General features: G+C 39.8%; 1 protein-coding gene and 1 pseudogene across 9 annotated transcripts in view; both read right to left on the reverse strand.

The window, feature by feature from the left end:
- Positions 1-542: 542 nt before the first annotated feature.
- LOC138153454 (oxysterol-binding protein-related protein 9-like) lies at positions 543-3,039 on the reverse strand (annotated as a pseudogene).
- Positions 3,040-3,752: 713 nt separating this feature from the next.
- The window catches only part of ZFYVE26 (zinc finger FYVE-type containing 26), a 79,870-nt gene continuing 55,631 nt past the window's right edge, over positions 3,753-27,991 (reverse strand). For 6 of the 9 annotated variants that reach the window (XM_069077785.1, XM_069077782.1, XM_069077787.1 and 3 more), the window contains 14 exons: positions 27,407-27,543; positions 26,347-26,378; positions 25,412-25,548; positions 24,924-25,144; positions 22,754-22,901; positions 19,991-20,200; positions 19,512-19,730; positions 19,014-19,211; positions 17,996-18,195; positions 17,393-17,534; positions 17,017-17,076; positions 10,394-10,576; positions 8,834-8,878; positions 3,753-5,922 (listed from right to left, as the gene is read on the reverse strand). In XM_069077785.1, coding sequence (XP_068933886.1) covers positions 5,719-5,922; positions 8,834-8,878; positions 10,394-10,576; positions 17,017-17,076; positions 17,393-17,534; positions 17,996-18,195; positions 19,014-19,211; positions 19,512-19,730; positions 19,991-20,200; positions 22,754-22,901; positions 24,924-25,144; positions 25,412-25,548; positions 26,347-26,378; positions 27,407-27,543 — 2,136 coding nt within the window. In that variant the 3' untranslated portion in view covers positions 3,753-5,718. The remainder of the gene's footprint in view (positions 5,923-8,833; positions 8,879-10,393; positions 10,577-17,016; positions 17,077-17,392; positions 17,535-17,995; positions 18,196-19,013; positions 19,212-19,511; positions 19,731-19,990; positions 20,201-22,753; positions 22,902-24,923; positions 25,145-25,411; positions 25,549-26,346; positions 26,379-27,406; positions 27,544-27,991) is intronic. The other 3 variants (XM_069077783.1, XM_069077788.1, XM_069077786.1) reach the window with 3 other exon arrangements.

Below are 27,991 nucleotides of genomic sequence, written 5' to 3' on the forward strand. Positions count from 1 at the left end.
CCCCAAATAGTCTGAATGTAATCACGTGGAGCCTGTGATGGAGGGAATTTGCTAAAGGGTGGAGTAGAGCCCACAGGAAGTTTCTCTGCTATGAAGATAAAATCTGCCCCCAATGGGCTGAATGTAATCACATGTAATCTGTGGTGGGAGGAGTTTGCTGAAGGGAAGCAGAGCCCACAGGAAGCTGGGAATCAGAGCTAGCCAGACAGTGGGGGAGAGAGGATGCTCAGGCAGGGGGTCAGATAGGCTCTAGATACTGATCTTGTATTGGTTTGTGGGAAGGCTAAAGGATGCTGTGGCTCTCAGTGTTATTACAGCTTCTGAATATCTTTGGTACTATGATGGAATCGGTTTACTGGTTTTGGAATTCAGTTTTCTGTTGTAAATTCTTCAGTTTTATACTCTATCTGGAGAGTTTGGTATATTTTGCGATTGAATGACATGCAATACTTATAGTCACGGTCTTTATAGTGATTGTGGGTGCTGTAAATATTGCATTGGTGCTACAATGCCCTTTTCATTTTTTAAAAAATCTTTTTTGGATGCTGATGTAGTAGTGGTATTGTCGAATTAAAGGGTGTGCATAGTTTTATAGCAAAAAGCGTCTTTTTTGAGGAAGGTAACTCGTTTGTCTTTGAAGTGGAGAAAGAGGGGGAGAGACAGAGACACTCTGTATTGTGTGTGTCTGTATGTGTATAGAGAGGAGCAGCATTGTGTCTAGTGTTTATTGAGTAAGTACTGTGCAGCAAACTTTAAAACTATAAGAAGATGAAGAATATTTCTGTTAAGTTTAAATTATGATCTTAATTTTGTTTTTCAAGAGCCATACCTAAATTCTTGGCTAACACTATTTTGAATGAAACACTGACCATGCACACACACAGACACAAACTTACAGACAGACACACATACAGTCTTCTTTTAAGAATCTTTAAAAGACAAAGTAGGAAAAGATATTTTATTGGTGGTAACCCTTCACTGGAAATTTTGAGAACATAAGACACCAAGGCTTAGGTTTTTTTTAAGTTTGAAATATTATTTGATGAAGCCTTAACATGCCACCTATAGGAGAATTAAAAGTATAGCAGGGGTTAGCTATAATTTAATAGTTCAATATAAAAAGAAAAATGCAAGTTATTTTGAGTTAGATAAAATACTAAAACACTTGATTTTATAGTTTGCTAAATGATTGTCCAATAAACTGTGCATCCAGTCAGAGTCTCTATTTATAGATGTAAAGGATAAATGAAAATTTCCATTATACATACATATATGTGTGTGTGTGTGTGTGTATATATGTGTGTGTGTATTTATATACAGAATCCAAGAGTACATGAGATAGATATTCTGAGCCTGAGCAGTGGAACTAGTTTGTATGTACCACACACAGAGCTTGAGCACAGTATTCAGAAATGTTTTGAATCCCGAATGTATTCTTGGGACAAAAGTCAAGATCTAGCAACTGACACAAAAGAGAGAAAGGAAATCATTCCTAATTAATTAAGTCCAGTATCCCTGAGATAGGAACCATAGCAAAGAGAAGGGAATATTCCCTGCAGAAAGCCTTTTGTTTAATTGCACTGATATCTTTGGGGCACTCCACCCCCACCCCACCCCTGAGCTTTTGGGACAAATGCCACTTGCTCCTTCAAAGGAGCAAAGCTTCAAAGTTTAATGTTCGTTGGCACCAAGTTGGTTCATCATAGACCCCAAACTCATCATCTTCATTGGATAATCTGGCTTCTCATGGGAATTTCTCCTTCCTCTGTCTTTTTTTTTTCAAGACTGGATTTTTTTTTTCTTTTTGGGTCCTCTTGACTCCAGGTCCGGTGTTCTATTTACTGTGTCACTTAGTTGAACCAAGGTCTTTGCCTTTTAGTCTGTTTTCCTTTGTTTGTTTGATGTTGTTGCTGCATCAATATCTTTGATTTTTAAATTGTGATATTCTTGCAGAAGTAGCATGACTTGTACTCATTCTGGCCTATCTGCTTTCTCACTTTCTTGAAACATCTTCCTAACTATAAAGACCGTATTCTTTCCTATTTTGTATTCAAAGTATCCCATTCCCCTTCAATTGAACTAGAAATTTATTTTCAGCTGTGATCTAGTGCTTCTTGCCCTTGTAGATTTTGTGGAGGATGACGTTTGTGCTATATCTTGTCTTACTGCTATTAATATTGTATTCTCCTCCCAGATTCACTGATGGCACAAGAGAATAGACCTATAACCATTGGGAAAATTGAGAACATGAGGCTTATCATAAACTAGATGAAATACAACTTAGGCCTATACTAGGTATGCCAATGGAAATCTTCAGGAATTTGGACTTCCATATATGTATTGACCTAGATCCTTTTGTTAAAGCAATTTGACATAAAAAGCTGAAATGGGTGATGGGAAACCTGTTCTGCTACAAACATCGCAGTTTTTGGAGGCCCCAAAGCACAGGATCTTCTGACATTGGCTCAGCATTCTCTTCATTCTCCATGGGCAGTGTACAATGGCCTTGAAAAATCTCATCCAAAATGGAATTGTAAATCTCTTTAGAAACAGTTCCTAGTCTTCCTGCATAGAAGGCAGAAAGGCACCATTGTATGTCCTCTACTGTTTGGTCCTTTAGATACTTTTGGTCACTAATGCTCACAAACAAATCCAGAGGAGTGAAAAAGTCATATATTTCCAAAAGCAATCTTCCTTTGAGAATAAATGTTGAGAGCTACTTTGCTAAGATCTTTTCCTAGCCTAACCTCAGATAAGATGCTTGATGATGCTCTGTTGCTTTTTGACAGAACCAGCCTCTCCGTTACTATCTCTGTCATCATGTGAGTCAAAGAGGTCAGCATCACTCATTCTATTAGACGTAGAATAAGGAATTAGATGTGAACTGCTTGGTGTCAGGACCGAGGCAGACCTAGAGGAACGTCTTAAATTCGTTAGAGAAATGCTGCTTTGTTGGAATTTACTAGAAATAATAGAACTAATCTTTGCTGCTATGTAACTGAGTAGGTTCTGAAGGTACGGTGGTCTGGGTAAGTAGTGAGTGGATCACTGGTTCTAAGGGACTAGGTTGATATACTGCACCTACAGAGTTAATGGTACCTATTATTCCATCTGCATGCTTGTCTTTATGACTCTAGTCTTTAGCAGTGTTTGATACTGCAGTCATTTATGATGTTTTCTTTCTCTGTTTGCCATTTTTGCAGTTTTGAAGCTATCAAAGAACTTAAGCTAATCTATCAAGATTTGTTAGTATGCTTCAGCCTCTTAGTGAAATCCTGAATGCTGGAAACAAATCCAGAATTCATACCACAGCAGGCAACCTTCAGGAGGCTGGTATCCAGCCAGCAGCAGTTGGGCCACCTGAGTTTTGAGCCTGGCTGGTGGGGGGCAGCTAAGGTTGGCAACATGGAGTCAGCACATCACCTGGGTGTAGTTATAATGAAGATGGCATTAATCATGGCAGACACAATGGTATAGTAGAAAAAATATTGGCATACTGGTCAAGAGGCTTGGGTTCTAGTCTTGGTCATCAATGACTATTAGCTCAGTGACTTTGGGCTTGTTCCCTCACCTGCTGAGGTTGGAGAAAGTGATTCCTAATTCTCCTTTTGGTCCTCACATTCACTGAACTATCAATGATGGCCAGAGAACCAGAGGTCACTAGACCTTCTCCTCCATGCATATATCACAAGGGGGAAATATGGGAAGTAGAAAGAACTAGAGAGCAGAAAGACACATCAGAGGAAAAAAGCTTGTAGGGCAGACACTTTATTGTGATTAGTTTGTAAAAACACAACACATGAGAACGTACTTTCTCACTGGAGATCCCAGCATCATGCTCAAAATCCTTTAGCCCTTTTGTATACTGGGCCACTCACCATCTGGTTTAATTAGTCATGAGAGGGGGACAGTGTGAGATTAAAACCTAGGCTTAGGCAGTAAAATCTGGAACTCATTAGTTTAAAGTGCATATGGTTCAGTGCAAAGAGGAAAGAATTTGAAGGGGATAGGAACATCTCTAGAGGGATGTGCCACTGGCCCCATGCAAAGAGTTCATTCTTTGACAAAGGGAAGGAAAAATTACTCATACTCTTTAAAGCCTCCCTCAAAAATAGGTCTAACATTTCCTCTGGACTTCTAACTAGACAGAAGCAATGTCTGAAAGACAACCAAAGCAGATGTTAGTTTAATTTCAAAAAGGTGGTTCAGAAGGAAAACACACGGATCCTCTGAGCACCATATCCACACATCATGTGCCTACATCTTTGCATCAAATGAGATGACCAGATTAAGATCAAGTTGGCAAGAAGCCTCTCTAGGAATTGGAGAATGGATGGTCTTGACTGATAAGCCATTTTTAGACCCAAGTCAGAAAGTACCAGAAGCTCTATTTACTGGAGCCATGTCTTTATTTGGAATCAATTTTTTTTTTAAATCTTAGAGAAAATATTAAAAAAGGGCAACAACTTGGTACTGAGTGATTTTTCTCTATCTTTTCCCTTTTCTTTCTCCTTCTGACTCCTCCCCCACAGACTCAAGAAAAATAGGTGCTTTGTTTACAAATCCTTGAATATTTTCACTGGTACAAGCAACCTCCCTGTACAGGTACATCAGGTACAGGGTCAGGGTACCCCATGCCTTGGCTTTGAAGTGATGCTGGGAAATGGGGTTAAAGGCAGATACCAGTCCAGATGGCTCCCCAACCCTATCTGAAGGTGCAAAACTGTTTTCTGGCACCAACAATGAAATGTTGCTCTATTTGGTTAAAGCAGATGTTCAATCCTAGGCTGTTGTTTATCTTCTTCTATCCTAAGAGGGGAATGGTGCTCTCTTACCTAATCAATCCTTGCTGAAAAGGTGTTCTAATTTGTGGAACTCACAAAGGACTATGAATTCTTCCTTCAGTACTGGTAATCCCTGATTGGTGAAATGCAGTGCCGTGCTTTCAGACTTGGCATAACATCTAGTAAAAAGGGTTTGTTTCCTTTTTAGTATGCTGGCCTAACAGTGATATGTACTTCCTGCCCACATCATGAACTATCAGACAGATGAGTGGCATATCCAGCTACTGACATTCATTGCCACAATTCTCAGATCCAAGGACCATGAGAAGCCTTTTCCTACTCCATGTGTGCTCACAAGAGAAGAGCATCCTATTTTGCAATAAACATGATCCTCAAAATAAAGTCTGAATCTCATAGAAGGACTGGAAGAGAAGCGGAGTAAACTTTTTTGCAATGCTTTGTAAAATCATTCCAGCTGAGACAATACAAAAACATTTTTACACCAAGGGGACTGTGTACAAACAGAATATACTAGGTTAAGAACTAAAGCACACAAGAAGAATTTCAAGACTGGCAAAAAGGCAAAATTAAAGTGCCTCTTCTCAAGGGAAGAAAGTTCAGTTTGTTCAAAAAAGCCTGGACACACGTGTGCACATGTGCACACACACACATGCACATGCACATGTACCCACCCCCCCACACACACACTCTCTCTTATAATGTGAGGTAGAAAGAAGTGGCCATCAGGACACCCACACCCACAGATATGTGGCACTTGTGTGAAGAGACCTGTCCTCTGTGAAGAGGGTGCTTTCAACCCCAGTCAATTACAACTGAGGACAGAGCCATGTAAGAGCTGTGCTTTGGGAAAATGTACAAAGCATAGCTACTATTTCTTGCTTCTGAGTTTCTCGGGAGCTGCCCTACCCAGCAGTCACTTCCTAGAACTGAAGCCATGGGGACACCTGGTGCGGGAGGTGAGAAGCCACTGGGCACAGATATCCTGAACCACTTCGTCCCTGCTGCTCTGGGCTGCCTGATGCACCTGCTGGACGAGGTCTGTGGCGCGGGAGTGCTCTTGCTTCACTGCTATCAGGTAGGCAGAACGCAGCTTGCTACACATCAGATAGGCCAGAACCTTGGATTCACGTGTGCAAGAGGGAGAAAACAGTACATTAGTAAGATCAGGCAGTCAGTGGGGAGTTTAGTTTATTGTTTTTTAAAATCAAAGTAACCTGCAAACAGGAAGAGGCTCTGGTGTCCCAAACTGCCCCAGTCCTATTATAGTCTAGAGACCAGGGCATAAAACTACCTCAGAATGGACTTAGGATGGTCATTGGTACCATCCCTCCCCAATCCCCTTGGCCTGCTTTTTTACCAGTCTTACTGCTTAGGGATCACTTCCTAGACCTTGAGGCCTGGCCACTAGGGCACAATGATCTCCCTTCTCCACACTGTCTTATTTATGGAAAAAACTTATTTTGGGTTATTGAGTCTTTCTAAAAAAAAAAAAGTGATAGATTTTCAAAAGGAACTTTTACCAAGAAACTAAGGAGATAAAAAAGAATGAGTTCAGGGGCAGCTAAGTGGTGCAGTGAGAGCGCCAGCCTCAGAGTTGGGAGGACCCGGGATCGGTTCCAGCCTCAGATACTTAACACCCACACAAAATAACTGGCCATGTAACCTTGGTCAAGTTACTTAACCCCATTTGTTTTAAAAAAAAAAAAAAAGAAAGAATGAGTTCCAAGTTTCTAATATCAGCTAAAAAGACAGTTACAGGATAGTCTGGCTAACACAGCTTATAAATCACCCAGAGTCTGGCCCCTTTCCTTTGCCTCTGCCCACCTGTTTGGCAATGATCACTTCCCTTGCCATTCATCGAGCAGGCTGATGGGACTGCCTTTCTGGCTCTAAGATTAGTCTTTCTAGTGACCGTGCAGCTTCCATGGGAGACAGCATCTTTACTCAGAGCTTTTCTGTAGCACAATAACTTCTTATAATCCAAAAGAGACACCTCTCTCTGGCAATGTCAAAAGCCCCTGTGTACCCTTTTGCCCTGCCCACCAATTTCCTGTCTGAAGAATGCCTCTAACTTTCAGCTGGTTTATAAAATAGAAATAACTGACAAGTCCTGACCTCAAGAATTATCAGGTTATTAGATTTGCTCACTTCCTTTGGAATGCTAATAATTCAACCCATGAGCAGTCTTCTAGAATCACTTCATTACTATCTGTTAATGTCAAAATATTTTAAACATATATTAAAAGCAATACAAGTAAAATTCCCAAGAGAAAAGGGGCATTTTTGTCCAAAGTCAGGGTCCCTGATGCCTAAGGTCATTGCTATCCAAGTATTCAATATATGCTAATGATCACATGTCCCTTTTCATGAGGAAATTATATTCTAAACTTGATGGAAGAACAATGATCAAGAACTATAAGTGTTGTCCTCAATGGACCTATCAAGAGCCTGTGTAATACCAAAAAGAAATGGGAGGTAGGGGGTAAAGTCTACCAGACAGAACAGCCAGCACAGCACAGTTCTTGCTTCGGCTTTGCCACTGGGCCACTCTAGACTGTGGGAAAATAATTTTCCATGTCCAATTTTCCAATCCAATCCTATCTCCTCAATTTAGGAAAATAAGTTGGAATACCACTTTTCTTTATTTTACCAGGATGTTAAGGAAATAAATGAGAGAATATTGAGTATTCCTTGACAGGAAAATATTCTATAAATTACCTGTAACATCATCCTGATCACAGTTTGTGACATCAGGAGGCAGCTCTCTGAACATCAACTTTGCTCAAAAGGGACCAATGGATAAACCAAGGCAAGATGGTTGTGCTGCAAGGGGCCAAGGCAGTATAAAACCTGGCTCACTTCCTTAGTGGACAGGGGGTCTCCGAGGAAAGCCTCATTAGTAACAAGAGTTCTCTACTACCTATACAAATTGGCACCATGCTCTATACTCATCAAGGCAAAGAGAAAAAAATCCACTAATTTCTGACTATTCCACGTTCTTCCCCAATGTCCTTAGGGGAAGAAACCTGCTTTAAGGAATGAGGATTAACCAGAGCAATGGATGGAGGTAGGGAGTTTTCTTTTGTATCCAAGAAGGTACTCCTTGATTATGAATAAGGAGACATAGGAAGCTTTTTTGGACCCAGATTGACTTGGAGCCAGATGGAATCAGTTGACTGAGTGACTGAAGAAGGCTTTCCAGAAATAGGTTTCAATACAAAAAACAGATTAGGAATACCTTAGAGAGTCCCAAGTATATCTGTTTCAGAGATGAGGCAGAATAAGGCAGTCTCATATAGTGAAGTGTTCTCTCTCCTCACTCCCTATTACTAAACCCACCACTACTTAGCTAACAGAGCTAAATAAGAGGGTAACAAGGATATACATACAGTAGGGATATAAGATCATCCAGAATCAGAGAACTGACCTGGGTTTGAATCCTATCTCTGCTATGTACTACCTGGGTGACCTTGGGCAAATCTATGAACCTCTTTTTTTTTTTTTTTTAAAGCAATCGGGGTTAAATAACTTGCTCAAGGTTACATGGCCAGTTATTTCTGGGTGTGGTGCTGAGTCCAGATTTGATCCCCAGGTCATCTCGACACTGGAGCGGCTGCTCTTACTCGCTGAGCCACCTGGCCGCCCCTAAGCAATTGGGGCTAAGTAACTTGCTCAAGGTTACACGGCCAGGTGTTTCTGGGTGGGTGCTAAGTGTCTGAGCCTGGGATTCGATCCCCAGGTCATCCCGACACTGGAGCCAGTGCTCTTACACGCTGTGCTACCTGGCCACCCCTATGAACCTTTTTTTGAGTATCACTTTTTTCAGATGTAAAAGACAGGGTTGAACTGGGTGGCTAAGGTCCTTTCTAGCTCTGTGTCTATGATCCTACCATGCTATGACCAGGGGTAAAGAAGACAGCATTGATCCTAAAGTATTTCTAATCAACTTAGGCCGGGAATTCAGAAAACTCAGGTTTAAAGATGATTTCATCTAGTGGGATTTGGGGAGGTAGGGAGTTTCTGCTCACCTTGTTGTCATCACTGTGTATTGCCTGGATTAGACCATCCAACTCCTATGAAGAAGGAAAATACAGATATCATAAGGGGCAGTTGGAGGAAGAGTCTGTTTCCTTCTCAGCTAAGCAATTCTGATGGTAGGATTGGGAATGCCTTCTTAGCTCTTCTTTCCTAACTCAGCTTCAATTATGAAGGGTAGCTAAAAGGGGAAACAGTTGGTAACAGCAAATGTGGGCAATTTGGGAGATATAAGAAGGAATGATTCTTAAAATAACTGTGCTTAGTCTTCATGAATAGAAAAAGTAATCTTGGGGCAGCTAGGTGGTACAGTGAGTAAAGCGCTGGCACCGGAGTCGGGAGGACCAGAGTTCGGTTCCAGCCTCAGACACTTAACACCCACACACAAAAAACTAGCCGTGTAACCTTGGGCAAGTTACTTAACCCCAATTGCCCTCCAAAAAGCAAAAAAAAAAAAAAAGTAATCTTTTTACCCCAACAGGAAGATCATTATAGAAAAAATCCTTTGAACAATGTTTGTCAGTGAAGTAAAAAAAAAGAACAGTGGGCCTTGCCCAACTTCAAGATTACAACTATGTCCCAAAGACTACTAAACAAAATCACCTTAGAGAATCTCTAATTTAAAGAAAGCCCTATTTCATTTACCAGAGCTTAAGAGAGTGTACTGTCTTGCCTTATGTAAGGTCCATCAGTTGCTGAGGACAAAATCAAAACACCACATGTGCTCTACTGGGACACTAAGACACAACAGGCAGCAAAATAGTTTAATTTACTCTTCTCTGGACAAGAAAAGGCCTGGTCCATCCAGAAGTTTTGGGCTCTTGCTGTGATGTGTAATTAGATTTTTAAAATAATTTAGCTCAGATTTAAAATTTCATCATTGTGAGGAGTTCCCTAGTATGAAAACTCTCCATTGACAGAGATTGGCAATTCATCTGTACCTTACTGAATTGCCTGGAACACTGTGATTTGCTCAGGACCCCAAAGCAGGAATGGGTAAGAGGCAGCACCAGAGTCCAGGTGTCTCTCACTACTCTATGTTGCCTCTCTGGATTTATCACACTCAAAAAAAGTTCCTGCTGGTTTTGAAAAGCAGAATTTTCTGTGGTTATCAAAATAACTATTTACAAAGTCATACTAAAGCAGACACTTTCTTCACAAAGGCCTAGTGCCAGGACATTGTCCCCTTTAGCACAGCAGAGAGAGAGCAAAACTTTTCCCTGGCTCCAAGGACATCTCCAGAGACAATCCAAAGTAGCTACAGAGATTTGAGGCTTCTTCCAGAGTTTATAAAAACAACAAAAGACTACCAACGCATACAACTAGCAGAATTGTGTTTCCAAAAGGAGAGTATCTCAGTTCTACTTAGATGCTACACTAGTGGTTTTTACATGGAGAGATTCTATTATAAGAAGACCATCACTGTAAAGTGTTTAGGGAAACAAGGGCATCCTCAACGGCATTAAGAGCATTCAAAGCAAGCAGAGAGTAAAGAATAAGACATTAGGACATTGAAGAGAGAAGTAGATGAGGAGAATGGGGAAGAATGTTACCTGTGATGGGATACTCTGAAATTTCTCCAGGCAACTAAGAAGGATAGTATCACCATCACTTTTGGTTGCCACACCAGACTCATTCACACACTTGAGTAGTTGGCGTATCTCACTGTATTTCTCTAATTTTACCAGTTGTTGGGCAACTTTACAGTAAGTGGCAGGAGCATCCAGCTTGAAGTCCTAGAACAGAAAATGGGAGTAAAGGGTTTGGGATGTCAGAGGACATGCGTAATAGGATGGGGAAATGCTGATTCCAAAAACTGCTTTGTAAACATTCACACTATAACAAAGGGGATGCCCAGAACATGATCTTAAGAGTCCTGACTGGCTACAGGTTGTGATTATAACTTCTTGATCAAGTACCAGGTACGGATCTTAGGTTTTTTAAATACTAGTTAAAATATGTGTACCCAGGGAGGTAAGCAAGTATTTAGGCAGCATTCCTTAAAATTCTGTATGTACTCCAAGCTTAGGGCCTAAAAGGAATGTTTTGTCTTCTTCCCAGGGTCACTGTCTAAGAGAATTGTCAAGCCAGGACCACTTTCACTTAGTCTTCCAGGAATCACTCTTTCTCCTCAGTAGGCAGACCTTAGCTACTGTTGTCTCAGACATATGGCTTTCTAACACAAGGTGCTTATAGTTATCTCCACCAAGGGTGTTTTTCTGCTTCTGCTCAGAAAAGGTACTACAAACCTAATTATACGTCTCCTGTGATAGGAAGCTCTTGAAGAAAAGATGTTAGCACAATTAGGTTAGATGATAGTACAATTAGGTATACACTGAATTGGTTGAATGACTGGACCTAAAGAATAATCATTAATGACTTCATATCAAATTGGTGGGTGTTCTTAAGTGCCCCAGGGATCTGTTGTTAAAAAACAGTGTAATATGTACTATTCAATATTGTACTAGAAATGCTAGCTATAGCAATAAGTGAAGAAAAAGAAATCAAAGAAATTAGAATAGGCAATAAGTAAATAAAACTAACACTCTTTGCAGATGATATCATAGTATACTTGCAGAATCCCAGAGAATCAACTAAAAAAAACTAGGAAATAATTAACAACCTCAGTAAAGTCTCAGGATATAATATAAACTCACATAAATTATTAGCATTTCTACATATCATCAACAAACTCCAACAGCAAGAGATAGAAAGAGAAATATTCCATTTAAAATAACCATAGACGATATTTGGGAGACTATCTGCCAAGACAAACCCAGGAACCATATGAACACAATTATAAAACACTTTTCATACAAATGAAGTCAGATATAAAGAACTGGAAAAATTTTAACTATTCACAGGCAGGCCAAGCCAATATAATAAAAATGACAACTCTACCTAAATTCATATACTTATTTAGTACCATACCAATTAAACTACCAAAAAATTATTTCGTAGAGCTAGAATAAATAATAACAAAATTCATCTGGAAGAATAAAAGGTCAAGAAAGCGGAAAACAAATGTAAAGGAAAGGGGCCTGAGCCATACCAGATCTCAACCTTTATTACAAAGCAGGTAATCATCTGGTACTGGCTAAGAAATACAGTGGTGGATCAGTGGAATGGATTAGGTACACAATACACAGTAGTAAAAGACTGTAAGTAATCTTGTCTTTGATAAATACAAAGATCCAAACTTCTGGGACAAAAGTTCAGTATCTGACAAGAACTGCTGAGGAAACCTGGAAGAAGTTTTGTAGAAACTAGGTCTAGACTAACAACTCATACCATATACTAAGATAAGGTCGAAATGGACAAATGACATATTTTTGATAGAAAGGATGATACCATAAGCAAATTAGGTGAGAATGCAATAGTTTGCCTGTCAGATCTATGGATAAGGGAAGAATTTATGACCAAATAAGAGGCAGATGGCATTACATGATGTAAAATGGATAATACTGATTATATCAAATTAAAATGTTTTTGCACAAACAAAACCAATATAGCCAAGATTAGAAGGAAAGCAGAAAATTGGGAAAACAATTTTTTGTACAGCACATTTCTCTGACAAAAGCCTTATTTCTCAAATATATAGAGAACTGAGTCAAATTTACAAGGATATGAATCATTCTCCAATTGATAAATGGTCACAGGAAGTTTTCAGATGAAGAAATTAAAGTCATCTATAGTAATATGAAAAAATACTTTAAATCACTATTTTTTTTTTTAAGCAATCGAGGTTAAGTAACTTGCTCAAGGTTACACAGCCAGTTATTTCTGGGTGTGGTGCTGAGTATCTGAGCCCGGATTTGATCCAGGTCATCCCGACACTGGAGCCGGTACTCTTACTCGCTGAGCCACCTGGCTGCCCCTAAGCAATTGGGGTTAAGTAACTTGCCCAAGGTTACACGGTTTCTGGGTGGGTGCTAAGTGTCTGAGCCCGGGATTTGATCTCCAGGGCTTCTCAACACTGGAGCCGGTGCTCTTACTCGCTGTGCTACCTGGCCGCCCCTAAATGGCTATTGATTAAAGAAATGCAAATTAAAACTACTGAGGTACCACCTTACCTATCAGACTGGTAAATATGACAAAAAAAGGAAAATGACAAATATTGGGGGGGATGTGGGAAAATTGGGACACTAATGGTGTTGTGAACTGATCCAAACATTCTAAAGAGTTATTTGGAACTATGCCCAAAGGACTACAAAACTGTGACTATCCTTTGACCTAGCAATACCACTACTAGGTCTATAGACAAAGAGATTTTTTAAAAAAGGAAAATATGTACAAAAATATATGCAGTAGCTCTTTTTGTGGTGGCACAAGAAGTAGAAGTTGAGGGGGTACTCATCAAGTGGAAATGGCTGAAAAATTTGTATTATATGATTGTGATGGAATAGTATTGTGCTATAAGAAATGACTAGCAGGATGCTTTCAGAAAAACCCATAAAGATTACATGAACTGATGATGTAAAGTGAAGTGAGCAGAACCAGAACACTGTAGAGAGTAACAGCAATACTGTATGATGAAGAACTGTGAATGACTTGGCTATTCTCAGCAATACAAAGATCCAAGACAATACTGAAAAATGCTATCTACCTCCACAGAAAAAACTGATAGAATCTGAATACAAATCCAAGCATACTGTTTTAAAATTTTCTTTATTTTTCTTTTTTTTGGTCCGTGTTTTCTTTTACAATATGACTACTATGGAAAAATATTTTGTATGATTACATATGTATAACTTCTACCAAACTGCTTGCCTTCTAGGGAGGAAGAGTAGGTGAAAATTTGAAACTAAAATTGTAAAAAAAAAAAAAAAGAATTATTTTTACATGTAATTGGAAGAAAGGAAAATATTAAGATAAAGAATTATTGATATTTGTTTTTAATGAAGACATAAATGACATGCTTAATCAAATTTGTAGGTGGCACAAGGCTGAGAGGGATATTTTATTAAGGGATATATTTATTTTATTTTATTTATATTTTATTATGGAGGACAGTAGGGATCCAAAAAGAATCAATTCTACAAGCATAGGATGTGAGAGGTATGCCTAGGTCCATATGAAAAAGATCTGGGGTTTTCATGAGATGCAAAATCAGGAGAAATTGATAGTGTTACAAGGTAGCCTAAGAAGCTAATGTAATCTTGGACTATATTAAGCAAGGGACATCATTTAAAGGAAGAAGATAATAGCTAGAGTAGGCCTACACAACCTGTGGTCTGTAGGCATGCCAAAGGATTCCAGGTGGCAAGTCAAAGGATTTTGGCAGGGCCAAAAAATGTAGAGGATGTTTTCCTTTGGGAATCCTTTGGCATGCTGCAAGCAGCTTAAGGACCACAGGTTCTGCAGGCCTGGGTTAGAGGCTTGTGAAGCAAGTCACTTATCCTTTTCCTTTCAGGTTCAGTTTCTTCATCTATAAAATAGGGCTAATAACAGCATCTATCCACAGGGACTGTTGTGAGGATCAAATGAGATCCCCTGTGAAAAGTGTTTTGTAAACCTCAACATACCATATAAATGCTAGCTCTTCTTTTATTGTTATGATTAATATTGCTTTGCTCTGGTCAGACTATGTCTAGATGATATCTGGGCTGCATCCTAGGCATCCAGCCATGTTCTGAGGATGACAAGAGAGGACATCCTCAGAAAAGAGCAACTAGAATGCTGTCAGGCCTGGAGCCAATGCCACTGGACGGTTGGTTTGATTGGTCTGGAAGGGGAATTGTTGTTCAGTCATTTTTTTTTTCAGTCGTGTTGTACTCTTTGTGACCCCATTTGGGGTTTTGTTGGCAAAGATACTGGAGTGGTTTTCCATTTCCTTCTTCAGCTCATTTTAGGGATGAGGAAACAGGGTCACACAACTCGTAAGTGTCTGAGACTAGATTTGAACTCAGGAAGGAAGATGAGTCTTCCTTTTTTAAGGCCTGGCACTCTATCCACTGTACCACCTAGCTGACACCTAGCTAGATGGGTGTTTTCAAATACCTGAAGGAAGGGGGATTGGACTTATTCTGCATGGAGGCGGAACTAAGGATAACTATTAGAAGTAGCACAGAGGTAGATTTAGGCTTGAGGTAAGAAAAATTTTCCTCACAGTAAGACCTGGCCAGAGTAGAATGGGCTGCTTTGGGTGATGGTCAGGCAACAAGCATTGATTAAGCCCCTATAATGTGCCAGAAACTATGTTAACCTCTAGAGATACAAAGAAAGACAAAAAAGAAGCCCTTTAATTTCAAGAAGCCTTTTAATTTCAAGAAGCCTATATTCTAATGAGGGAGGCAACATGTAAATGTCTAGAGACACACAAGATAGAGAAAGAATAGATAGAAAACAATCTAAAAGAGGGAGGCATGAGTAATTGGGGGGGAGGGGCAGGAATGAATTAGGAAAGGTCTCCCTTAGAAGGTGGGGCTTAAGCTGAGTCTTGGGGGAAGCCAGAAAAAGCAAGAGACAGAGAAGTGAGGAAAGAAAGCACTTGGGGGTGGAGTTGGGGAGTGATGGGACAGGGAAAACAAAGGCATAGAGATGGGAGGTGGAATATCCCGCCCAGCAAGCCACAAGTAGGTTAGTCTAGCTGGACTGTGGAATGCATGGAGGGGAATAAAGCATAAGAAGGCTATAAGAGGCTTTAAATGTCAAATAAATAAGTTTACATTTAATTCTGGAAGACAGCTACCAGAGTTTCTTGGCAGGGAGGTGAAAAGGTCAGACCTGCACTTCAGAAAAATCATGTTGGCAGATGAATGGAGCATGAGTACGTGGAGGCCTGATGCATAGAGACAAGTTGGAAGCATATTGCCATAGCCAGGAGTTGAAGTGATGAGTGATGACATTCTAAACAACGTTAGAGCTATATTAATGGAGAGAAAGAGATGCATAAAAGAGATATTATAATAGCAGAAATGACAATATTTGGCAACAAACTGGATACGTGGAGTAAAAGAGATAAGTCAAGTATGACTCCAAAGTTGTGAGCCTGAGTAACTGGAAGGATGTGGGTGTCCTGAAGAGGGACAGGAAAGTTTGGAAGAGGAGAAGGTTTTGGGGAAAAGAACAGGTTCTGCTCTGCACATTTTAGTTTGAGATACCTATGGGATATTCAGTTTAAGATGTCCAAAAAGAAGGTAGGTATATGGGACTGAAGCTTGGTAGAGAGACCAAGACTGGATATACAAATATAGAAATCATCCATATGGAATGTAGTTGAAACCATATGAGCTAATGGGAGATATACTATTGAGTCAAAAAGAGAAGCAAACTTCATATGGAGCCTTGGAGGACACTCATGGTTAGTGGGCATAATATGATGAAGAACTAGCAAAGGAGACTGAGAAGGAATGATTGGACAGATAGGAGAACAAGTACAAAGTAATATCACAAAAACCTGGAGAGGACATAAAGTTTACATAAAGGAGGTAATTGACAGCTTCATATGCTGCAGAGAGGTCAAGGAGGATCAGGATTGAGAGGTCAAAAATCAGATTGCAGAGGATTTAGAAGAGAATGAAAAGTACAGCATAGTGCAAGCAGCTTTTTCAAGTGGATTAGTTACAAAAGGGGTGACATAGGATATCTACTGGGGATGGTTAGCATAAATGAGGATTTTTATAGATAGGGAAAACATGTATGTGTTTGTAAGCAACAGGGAAATAGTAGATAGAGAGGAAGGAAGAGAGAGAAAGAGATGATAGTGGGGGTAATTTTCTGGAGAGGCTGGGAAGGGATGAAATCTAGGGTGCATATAGAGGGTTTTTTTTTTTTTAATGAGAAGGTCCAACCCTTCATCTTAGAGTAAAGAAGGAAATGGTAGAGGAAGATGTCTGAGTGATATGAGATGAGGAGGGGAGAAAAGAGAGGTACTGACACATGGTTTCAATTTTTTTCAGTGAAACATGATGTGAGATTACTGGCTAAGAGGGTAGAGCAAAACGCTGAGGCTTGAGGACAAAGCAAGAAGGTGTTGAAGGCAGGTTTCCCTTCACTGAACAGTCTTCAAGTGTAGCGTGCTGAACATTTGTCAGACATATGGTAGAAAGGATTCCTCTTCAGGCATGGAGTGGATAAGATGCCTTTTGAGGTTCCCTATAACTCCCTATGACTTGCTGAACTGGGTTTAGGTACTGTGGCCCTTGGCACAACCCCATTATGATCCAAGCCATACCTGTAGGACACGAAATGCTATCCCAAAGCCATCTTCCACATTCTTCCCTCCTAGCATTACCTAGAAGGGAAAGGAAATCAGTGACATGGCTGGAAGGGTCAGTTATTCAAACAAATCAGCATGGAGTGATGGAATGGGTGCCAAATTTGGAATAAGAGCTGGAATCAGATGTCAGCTCTATCAGCAAAAAAACTGCATAACCCTGAACAAATCACTTTTCCTCTTGACCCTGAACAAACCACTTCTATAATTCCTCATGCAGAGGATGAGCAGGTTGTAAGGTTCCTTCCATCATTAAATTTATGAGATTATGACATGTGTGAATGGTTTAGGCACAGAATTCTGTTAGGCACAGGCTGTAAAAACTAGCACATACTTTACAGGCAACGTCCATTTTCATGTTATTGTTTCCAAAGAGGGTTGGCAGGGGCAGGGCTGTAATCTGGGAGGTCCCAGCATTCTCACACTGATGTAGAAACCTCGTAACCTCCAGCTGCAGGCCAACTGTATTCATGTGCCTGAAATTATTCAATATATAAGCAATAGTCAGTCTCCACCTGTCTTCTCAGGAGTAATGTAACTGTGGCTGAAAACTGAAGTAGTATCAGTAGTAAGAATAGAGAGGGCATAGGATTTGCTTCTGGAGGTAAAAGAGATATACATCTATACATTTTTCTGAGAGGCTACAGGTGGACATAAAAAGATTTCCCATGACACTCAACAGCACTCTAATGACCCTTTGGAGCTGGAGAATTTGTGGTCTTAACTCTTCCAATACCCCTCTGCAGTTTCTCCAGTCTCTGGGATAGAAATGACTATCTATACTATTTTACAGTGAGAACTACTGCTAGAGTTTCTCCCTGAAAATCTGGAAACTGGGAGAATTGTTCAATGTTTTTCATGAAGTAACAAACACTGAAATCCAGTTAGTTCCCACCTTCCTGCCCCAGGCTGAACTTTCCCTAGATTTTGATACTACCTTGATACATCAGCTGCATTCATCTTTTTGCGAAAAAAAGTGAGTTTCTTCTTCCCTGTGCTCCGGGATGCCTCCTGTAGGTAGATTTTAAGATGGTCCTTAGCCTTAAGCAGCCATGTTAGTTTTTCTCCCAGTTCTGCATATGTCTTTGCCTTATGACAAAAGAATCGGATGCAGGTCATGGCAGCACGGACTTGGTCCTGGGGAAGAAAAGAGATGGGTAGGTTAGAGAGATTAGGGATTTAGAAATGGTAGTAGTGATCAATTTTACTGGACCCAGGTTCAAGAAGCCCTCTTACCAGTATGTAGACAGAAATAAATTAAAAAATCCAAATTGATAGCTTTTACAAGTTTTCTCCTTATTGGCTGAATTGGCTCAAATAATACTATGGCAGATTGACTTCTAGTTTCATTCAGAGTAATGATGTGCTTTAAAAGTAGGCCTGGGGCACACAAGTTGCATATTTAATTGAAGAATGTTTTTGACTGTTAGGTTTTTCCTAGTTTGTAGTTGAATAATCCTGTTCTTTTTGTATTCTTCAGTACTGACAAACTTTAAATTTGATTCTATGTTCCCTAGGATACAACTAAATTTTTTTTAACATTCTTCTTTAATTTCTTAAGCATGTCTATAATTATTTTACCAACTACCAGATGCTTATAGTATTGTGAATCATCTGTATAGAGATGATAACTGAATTCAAAGTGCCTGATAAAATCACAAGGAATGTGAAGAACAAGAAAAGAGGATCCTTAATAAGATTAAGACTCACCTATTAATGAACTGTTACCCACTTAATGAAATTTGGAAAGTGTTAAAGGAAGCCAGAGTACCAACCTTGACTCTGAAGTCACTTAATGGCATACTCAGGAACCAAACTATGGGGCCTTATTTTCCAAACTTGTGTAGGCTCAACTCAACCAAACTCAAATAGTTTTAGTATAGTACTATATAGTACTGTACTATATAGTACTGTACATATAGTACAGTAAAGATACTGGGTGGGGCTACTGTTACCTTCATGAATTGCTGCAGCTCATAAATAAGGTGGTAGTAGTTTTTTTTCTGTAAGTGCTGGCAGGCAGCAATCAAGTACTTTCCCCAGCTCTCCAAAGTTGGATCAATGTCTTCTAGCAAGTTTTCCAAAATGTGTAACTTCCCACTTGTGTAGCTTGGTTGGAAGATGCCTTCAATGAATACTTCTGGGGGACTCTCCTACAGAAGGGGAAAGGAAGACATTAGAGCAGCCTGCGGGTAATGTGTGCCTTTAAATCAACATGGTACTAATTCCATGTCCCATCTCTCCTTTCAGCCACCTTATGTAGCTTCCTCAGGTCTTGGGAAACTGATTATGACTTGTGTGTTAGCTGAGTTGCCATTGCATATGGAGAAATCATCATCTATGCCAGAGGGAGCCCATAGCCCAAAGAGATGGTTTCTAAGCCCCCAACCTTAGAGTTGGATGGTTCCAGTTGGATGAAGTAAGAAGCTGCCTGCTATTACTGGATCACCCACCTTCTTTCGGAGATGCTGCAGGGCTTCTCTCATGCAGTTGTGCCTCATGTAGAAACTGATGATGGCCAAGTTGGTGCTGTAGTGATGTAGGTAGAAGAGGCACTCCTGGTAGTAGGTGTTGTTCATGGACTTCCCCTCTGGAATCACTTCTAGAGAGAGGCTCTTAGTTCTAAGAGCAGCTTCTAGCTCCTTCAGAGTGGCACAATAATCATCATCCTGCTGTGAGAAATAGGAGGAAAGAGCAGGAAAAACATTCTTTTTAATAAATAATATTTACTAAGCACTTCCTGTGTGGTAGTAATTAGGAGAGATACAAAATTTAGATAAGACTTGGACTTTGTCCTTAGGAATTTATAGTTTAATAGGGGAATAAGACACATGCATAATTAAACATGGGATTAGAGAGCTGGAAATCAAGGTGACCCATCTATGACATCACAACAATGTCTCCTTTTTTGAAATGCTTACTGTTCTCTTACCACTGACAAGATAGGTTTTACTGTGGACTCTAGGTACTCAATTACATCCTGTACCAGCCTTGAGCCATGAGTTAGCTGATTGAGGTCAAGGGGTGGCTTGAGACATCTACTGAACTTCTCACGTGCTGCTGTCAGGTTCCCAGCTTTGAGGCAGGCCATACCCCAAGCATGCCATGCACCAGTGAGATCCAGTCCAGTTTTTGTGGACACCTGGAGGCAAAAATGATTCATCTAAGGTGTGGGTAGCCAAGAAAGCCAGAGCAACTCCATTTTGTCTTCAGTGCCTTTATCTTGCCCCTGATCCTTGCTTGTATGGTAACCCCCACACTTCTGCCCCATATGTGACTTTACTGCTGCAATGGTAAGGACAGTCCTGTCTGTTGGGGTAGGGTTACAAGATATAGCTAACTTGAAGAAGAGCCTTTTCTATTGCTAGCCCAGCAATAGGTCCTATCAAATCCTAAGGTATGCTATACCCAATTTACCTCCTACTTAAATCACAGCCTATATAAATTTTGTTTTGTTCGTGGCTGGGGCTCCTTTGCTGGCAAACTCAATAAACCCTTGTTGGTTCCTAAACTTATGGTAATGGGTTTGATTCTAGTTTGCTGAGGCACCAACAATTTTACCCACAAGTAAATGATGGCAGGCAATGAGATTCTTAGGCAGACTAGTGGAATTCTAAGGGTCACAACTTGGGAATGCCAGAAGGCATTTTTTCTTAGGATAGATGTTATGGGTTGGTGATGAGAATCTGATAAGTATTTGTACTTAGGCAGGTGAGGATTGGCCATACTGCCCCAACCCACAAATCCACAATCCACATCCCAACCCTATCCCCTCACTCCTTTCTGATCAAACTAGTGGTTTAGTTTGGTTCTGGGTTAGAAAATGGATTCTCTGGATGAACTGGAAAAAAAATTTCACCAGAAAGTGCTTCTGTTTTGTCTTTGCTTCAATATAAGCGTTTGTATTTAATGTCAAGTATGTAATTATTGTCTGTATTTTGTGTCTTGGTAAAATCCAACTGACTTTTTCCTTTGGTCTAATCAGTCAAAGGAAAAAGGATGTAAAGAATGAAAATTTTTCTGTGGGACTTTCTAAATCTTTAAAAGAAAGTCTTTCTCTGCATTTCTAACTCTGGCCAAGTTGTTGAGGCAGATGAGAAAATACTGATAAGAGAGTCAGCAGAAATTTAGACACTGTAAACTAATTAGAGACTAAATTTGTGACTGAAATCTAAGTTCTCTCCTGTGAATTTCCAAACTGTGGTCTGAATATTTTTTATAAATGCTGAAATATCTAAGTGAGTTTTGGGGTCCCACTCTATAGAATTTAAGGAAAAATGAGAACAAAACTCTGAAAGTTACATAGAAACAGCACCTAGACCATTTATCATTTTTTCCCTGGAGAGTTGACAAATTCATTGTTTCAGTGCAAAGAAAGGAGATTATTTCACTGACTAGAGAGAAAGGAAAACAAAGGGAACCCAAGTTAATTTGAGAGTGAAGTTCCAAAGTGAAGAAAAAAAAAATGAGTTTACAATTTAAATTTATCTGATATTTAAGAATTGGTTATTATTAAATACTTTTTTTGACCATGAAAAGAGAGAAACTTATCTAAATCACGAAGCAACTTAAAAAGAAGTAAAATTTAATTTGGGAAAATGTTTTGTTGTTACCACTATATTTTCTTCTGTGAAGGATATAACAGAATGTAATTATATAGGTAAACTAGAATTAAAATCACCTAAAAGAAAATGGAATGGAATATGTATTTGCAAACTCTTAAGAACCCCAAAATGTAAATAGTACTACAATTAATTGGCATTGTATAATAAAAACTTGTGCTAAATCCAATGAAATAAAGATAGGTTCTATAGATAGCCTGGGATATGACTGAGAAATAAAGATTAGAGGAATTAAGTAGAATTATGTAAGAGAAGTGTTAGGTAAGAATGAAAGAAAAAAGAAAGGGGCAGTTTTGAAGGGCTTTAATCAAAGTCCACTGGAAGGATATAAAAAGAAAGGAAAGAAGAAAGTTTAAGCAACTATGGATGACAGAAGAATGTGCGGAAAGTTAAAATCTCTTTGCACTGACTGTGAATGGAGGGTTTGAAATTCAAAGTTCTGGAGTTTTGGAAAGAGGTTTGAGGGAGGTTTTTTTATTTCACTGAGATAAGGACATGATAAACTGTGTGGTTATTCTTTAGGATATGAAAAATTCAGTAATAGGTAACAACATGGAATTACTTGAAGAGAGTCTACCAAAATTCTGTCCCTGAAGGATCACTGGAAAGAATTATTTTTAGTCATTATGTGAGGAATATAAGATCCTCATGAACCCTAGGAGAGGAGACTGAGAAAACAAGAGTGTCACTTTAAGTCTTTGGCAGTAGACTAACTTAAAGTAGCTGGCCCTAGGAAGTGCTAGTAGAAAAATTGTCATTGGTGAAATTGAGATTCTTTATGATACCATTTGTAACTATGGATCCAGACATGATTTAATTTATTCTGGTCTCATTTTAAATGGGATGTTTTCTCCTGTTGAGTTGTGGTTTTGGTTCTGGTTTGTTGTGACATTGACAATTTTACCTACAGATAAATATAAACTAAAAACATATATTCCACCACTCCAATTTGGCTACTGGCTCTGCTCAGGATACCTCCCTACTCCCATGAAACACTGAGAAGAGTGATTTTTGAGACTAGCAAAAGGTAATTCATTCTCATGAGTTAGATGCAGTCTGTGTTCCTCTCTTACCTCAACACCCAGCTGATAATATTCAGCTTCTAAAAGTTGGTTCCTTAGTCTTGTTACTGCAGCTGGCTGCAGGATTTGATCCAGAGATGGTACATGTCGATAGGCAGCAGCAACTAAAATATTCAGTACATCCACCTTGCTGATGTAGCTATTAGGAAGAAAGGGGCATGGAAATGAATCTCCCACAGAACTCCCCCTAAAGTAACTGTTGTTTGAACTCCTGCTTTAATTTTCTGCTATGGTCACTAGGACCATGAAGCAAAGCCTTTGCAACAGATAGTCCCAGGTTTTTCATTTTAGGTCAGTCTGTTAACTAGCACTTATTAAACATTTACTATGCCAGGCACTGTGCGAAGCACTAGGGATACAGAGAAAGGCAAAAGGCAGTCCCTTTCCTCAAGAAGCTCACACCTGAAAACAGCTCTGTGCAAACAAGATATATACTGGGAAAGCTAGAGAACATCTTAGAGGGAAGGTACTAACATTAAGAGGACTGAGAAAGGCTTTATGTAGAAGGTGGGGTCTATGTGCTCTCTGCTGATCTGCTTGCTTCAGTGAGGACCTCACTGGAATCATGATCAGTTTGGATTCTATTTCAGACTAGTACCCAGATGATAACAACACTAATTTCCCAGTTCTTTTCAGAATCTCCCTACTTTTTTATTTAGATTCTCATCTCCCTGCTTGGCTCAACTATAAAAGTTCTTTCCTGGGCCTCTAGGTTCTGTTGCCTTGACTAGTTTGCAGACACATATTCAAGCCTACAAGTTTTTGCTTGGGCCCCATCCCTGACAGACAGGCAAGAAAGCAAAGAGCCCAAAGGTACATCCTGCTCTGTCTGATACTTCTGGACATGTCCTTTCTGATCCATTCTGCCAGTGGAGTCCTTGACTCATGATTCCAGTTGGGTGGAACCTATAATTCCTGGCAGTAGACTATGGCCTGTATTAGTATATAATCTTATTTGCTCATTGATTTCCCTGGAAAAGGATTCTGAATTATTGTGAGGCTGCACTGTGACACTTTTGCCTGGATAAAAAGGGCTATATATGAGCACAAAGTACTTCATAATCACCACTCCACATATTTTTTATTAAGTGAGAAAAAGGTTGTTATGGTTTATTCTAGAGGAACTGATAGCTATCTCTTCAAAAATTCAGAGTATTTTCACACCAGAATGGATCTAAGATTAGGAAACTGAGGCCCAAATGACTTGCCTGAAATCATAAAGTGAGTTAAAAATACTAAGTCAATGGTGAGAATCTTATTTCAAGAAATAGTCTCCTTGTTTTCAATCTGGGACCACATTTCAGCTACCTGTGGTCACTCTAGATGGCTTTAAGTCTTCATGTATCTCCAGCACTGAATCTACAACTGAATAATGCTCTGGGCCAAGTAGGTGGAACTATAAAATTAGTTTCTGGTTTGCTTTTAGTTTGTAGGTAGGAATTCTAATAATTGTTGTTGTTTATAAAGAAACTGATTTTACAAAGCCCTGTACATTGCTCCATTGATCCTCATGACAACTCTGTGAGGTGGGTGCTACAGGTATTATAACCTCTATTTTACAGATAAACTGACTTGCCCATGGTCATATGGCTGGTCAGAGTCAGAGGTGGAATCTGAACTCAGGTTTCTCCTAAATCCAAAAGCAGCACTTTTTCTACCACACCACACTGTCTTTATAATTTAAAGTACAGAGCAGGTAACGTCTCTGACAAAAGTAGGTTTACAACCTGACATATTTGATGCCAGCGCTCCATCCACAAAATGACATAACTCATTGTTTACCATACCTATGTACAAGATTAATGTCACTTGGTCTTAGCTTTCAGCAAAAGACAAGACTTAGTGAATTTTCTGTGGCACTAGAAAGCATTAGATACTGAATACTGATTACACTCCAAAATCAAGGTTTGTATTTTCTTCCTATTCTAGTCTCATTGATACAAATTTTATCCCCAGGGACTCAAGTATGGGAATATAGATACTGATTTTAAAACAGAGTGAAGTGAAATCACATAGGATTTAGCAATTAACTCATTAACATGAACTGATTAGATTAGGCTGACTTCCTGTCCAACCCTATCTGTTTGAAGAAGGGTGTGTCTGGATAACTAGGAGTGGAAGACATAGAAGGAAACCCTCCGGGAGAACAGGGCAAGGTTACCTGTCACACAGTGCTAAGTCTTGGCTTTGGCCAGCTTTAACAAACATCATCTTGGCACTGAAGAGCAGCTGCTTCATGATATCTATGAGTAGTCCGGCATCCACCTCAGGGATGGTCAGGCCTCGGGACAGTCGGCAGCAGTGATCAATCAACTGATGGCCACAGGCAATGCTGTCACGATGCAGGTTCAGGATGGCAATGCACAAGGAGGCACTGGGGGCCTAGCCAGGTGAAAAGGAAAAAAAAAAACAGCGTCCAAATGAAACATTTTTCAAGTGCTGCCAAGAGAGAGGACTTATTTCCATTTTACAAATGGGCCAAGTGAAGTAGAGAAGAAGGAACTTGGGGAAAAAATTCTCTTGTAAAGCAACAGTGGAGCTAAAATAAATCTAGGGGATCCAACGTCCACTGTACAAAACTCTCTCTAGTTGACGTTATGTTTTCTTCTAGGGACTGATGGCCAGTTGTCACCCACCCCTTGCCATTACCTGTTCATAGTAAAACTCACTCCGGACCAGATTATTTTCTTCCTCATTCAGATCTAGAGTCCACTCCAGCTGAGTTGCTTTGGGGACTCGTACCATAGTCAAGTATGGGAAGCTTTCACTTGAGGGGCTGTCTGAAGCTAAGAACAGAATTGCCATGCATTCATTAGTCAGTCAGGGCACCCCCAGAAGTCAATGGTGGTCATTCCTGACAGTAAGTAACAGGGCAGACATCCTTTCCTTTGGGAGAATTCTGAAGGGAATAGTATCTCTTGTAAGACAGATACAGGGGAGAACAGGTAGCACAGCGAGTAAGAACACCGGCTCCAGTGTCAGACTGACCTGGAGATCGAATCCCGGGCTCAGACACTTAGCACACACCCAGAAACACCTGGCCGTGTAACCTTGAGCAAGTTACTTAACACCAATTGCTTAAAAAAAAAAAAAAAGACAGATACAATTGGGGAAACATCTACAATGTAGTACAGAGAACTTTGCAGCTTCATAGACAGTAGTAAATAATAAGGAATTCAATTCTCTGCATCTGCTCAGATACAGATCATATACATAAATATTTGTTCCCCCATAGCCATTTAACTTTGATTTGTAGGAACTTAAGACTGGAACTTAAAATTGTACAACCTCAAACAGGAATTTGGGTAGGTTTTTAGCTCATCTCTTCTGTGGACTACAAAACTAAGAAGTAGCCTGCTTTCCATGTGAAGGTGGCAATCTTTAAATACCCTAGGAATGACCTGCTGAATTAAGAGACAGATGCACATGGAGAGGGCTTTGGGATTAAATAAATGAGAGCAGTAGTAAAAGAATGTCCTTGATAGGCACATTGGATGGGGTCTTCATTGCAATAAGCCCTAAACATACGGGGAACTTGAATTTAAAAACCAGTATAAGCATATTGGAGTATCTTTCAGGCTCACCTTCTGAATGTCCTAAACTCTCCTCTGGTAAACTGGAAACAGAAACAGAAAAATTAAATGCCTATCACATATTTCATAGTTCAAAGGATTATAGGATCACAGATCTCAAGCTAGAAGGTACTACAGAGGCCATCTAGTCCAACTCTCATCGTACAGACTGAGGCCCAGGGAAGTTAACTGGGTTGCCCATGGTCATACAGACAATAAATACTAGACAGGATTTGAACCTATGCTCTGACTCTAAACTCAGAGCAATTTCCCATCTATGTATTGTCTCTCTGACAGTTGAAGAGTTACTAGTCATTATTTTGATGAAAGAATTCCCAACACTGTCCAGAGACTACCTATTTCAATGAAGAACTAAAGCCAGAGACATGGACTTAGTCCCTGCTACCATGAATATAGAACTCTGGAGGTTCTCATGATTTTTTGAAGTATGAGGCCAAATGGAAGATTTATTAGGAAAGTCTGACTGGCATGTCTGTTGATCTAAAAATTATGGGTTACTAATCATAGTTGTCAGCATAGGTAAGGTTACATTAATTCAAAATGCTGATGTTTGCATATTGTTTACAAAGTTTTTTCAAAGGGTTTACAAAGTGAGTTTCATATATTATCTAATTGGGTTTTACATGGTGCCCAACTGGGATAGGAAACATTTAATTCAATTTAAAAAACATTTAGTAAAGCATCAATGAGCTAGCTGTACTTTTCATTCAGGTGAAATACATGAAGCAGAGACTGTTTCAAGTGGATAAGGAGTTAAGTCGCTTCATTAAGTGCAGACACTAAACAGACTTTTGGAGTCAGAATGAAGAAATAAATCCCTGCCACTAAGGAATCCATGACAGGAACTTTGAACACATATTTCTTCTCATCATTCCTGGAAAGGATTAGCTCTACATATAGACAGCTTGCTCTCCTAGGAGTCTACAAACACCTTGCTCCAGAAGTTACTGCAAGTTTGTTTGAGGAGGGCTAATGTCAGAGAAGTAGGCTTTTGGAGACCTGAAGGCTTAGGGGAAGGAAAAGAGCCCGTGCTGCCCAGACCCTTACTCACTGTTTGTTGGAATGGCTGAAGCACTGGTCACACACCCGAGCTGGGTTCTCTCTGCTGCCCTCTACGACCATTTTCTTAGTGGAGCAAGAGCCGCACACCAACCTGCCACAGCGACGGCAGTGATGACGACGGTTAAACTAAGAAATAGGGAGAAGAGGAAAGGAAAGGGGAGATGGGTAGATTAATAAATGCTTCTATCAGTGAGCTCCCCTTCCCTCCCTTCTTTCCTCTAGTTATTTTATATTATGTACTCAGAGGACATGATGGTCTTGGTGCTAAGGCAAATATATGCAATCTGATGGCCTGCCACAAAGGAGCTTCTCTTTCAGTTCTTGGGAAAAACTTCACAGATATTAAAGATTCTACAACATTAGACTGATCATGAAAACTAGTTCTACCTTCAAGTGGGCAGAACACAGGGGGTATCTTTTAACATATTTCTTTTTAACAATAGCTTTCTTTTTTTTTTTTTTTTAAGCAATCAGGGTTAAGTAACTTGCTCAAGGCTACACAGCCAGGTGTTTCTGGGTGGTTGCTAAGTGTCTGAGCCCGGGATTCGATCTCCAAGTCTATCTCAACACTGGA

The sequence above is a fragment of the Petaurus breviceps genome, unplaced genomic scaffold, assembly GCF_028583685.1.
Source record: "Petaurus breviceps papuanus isolate PSGF00001 unplaced genomic scaffold, PetGlider_PUasm1.0 90994, whole genome shotgun sequence".
NCBI classification, from domain to species: Eukaryota; Metazoa; Chordata; class Mammalia; order Diprotodontia; family Petauridae; genus Petaurus; species Petaurus breviceps.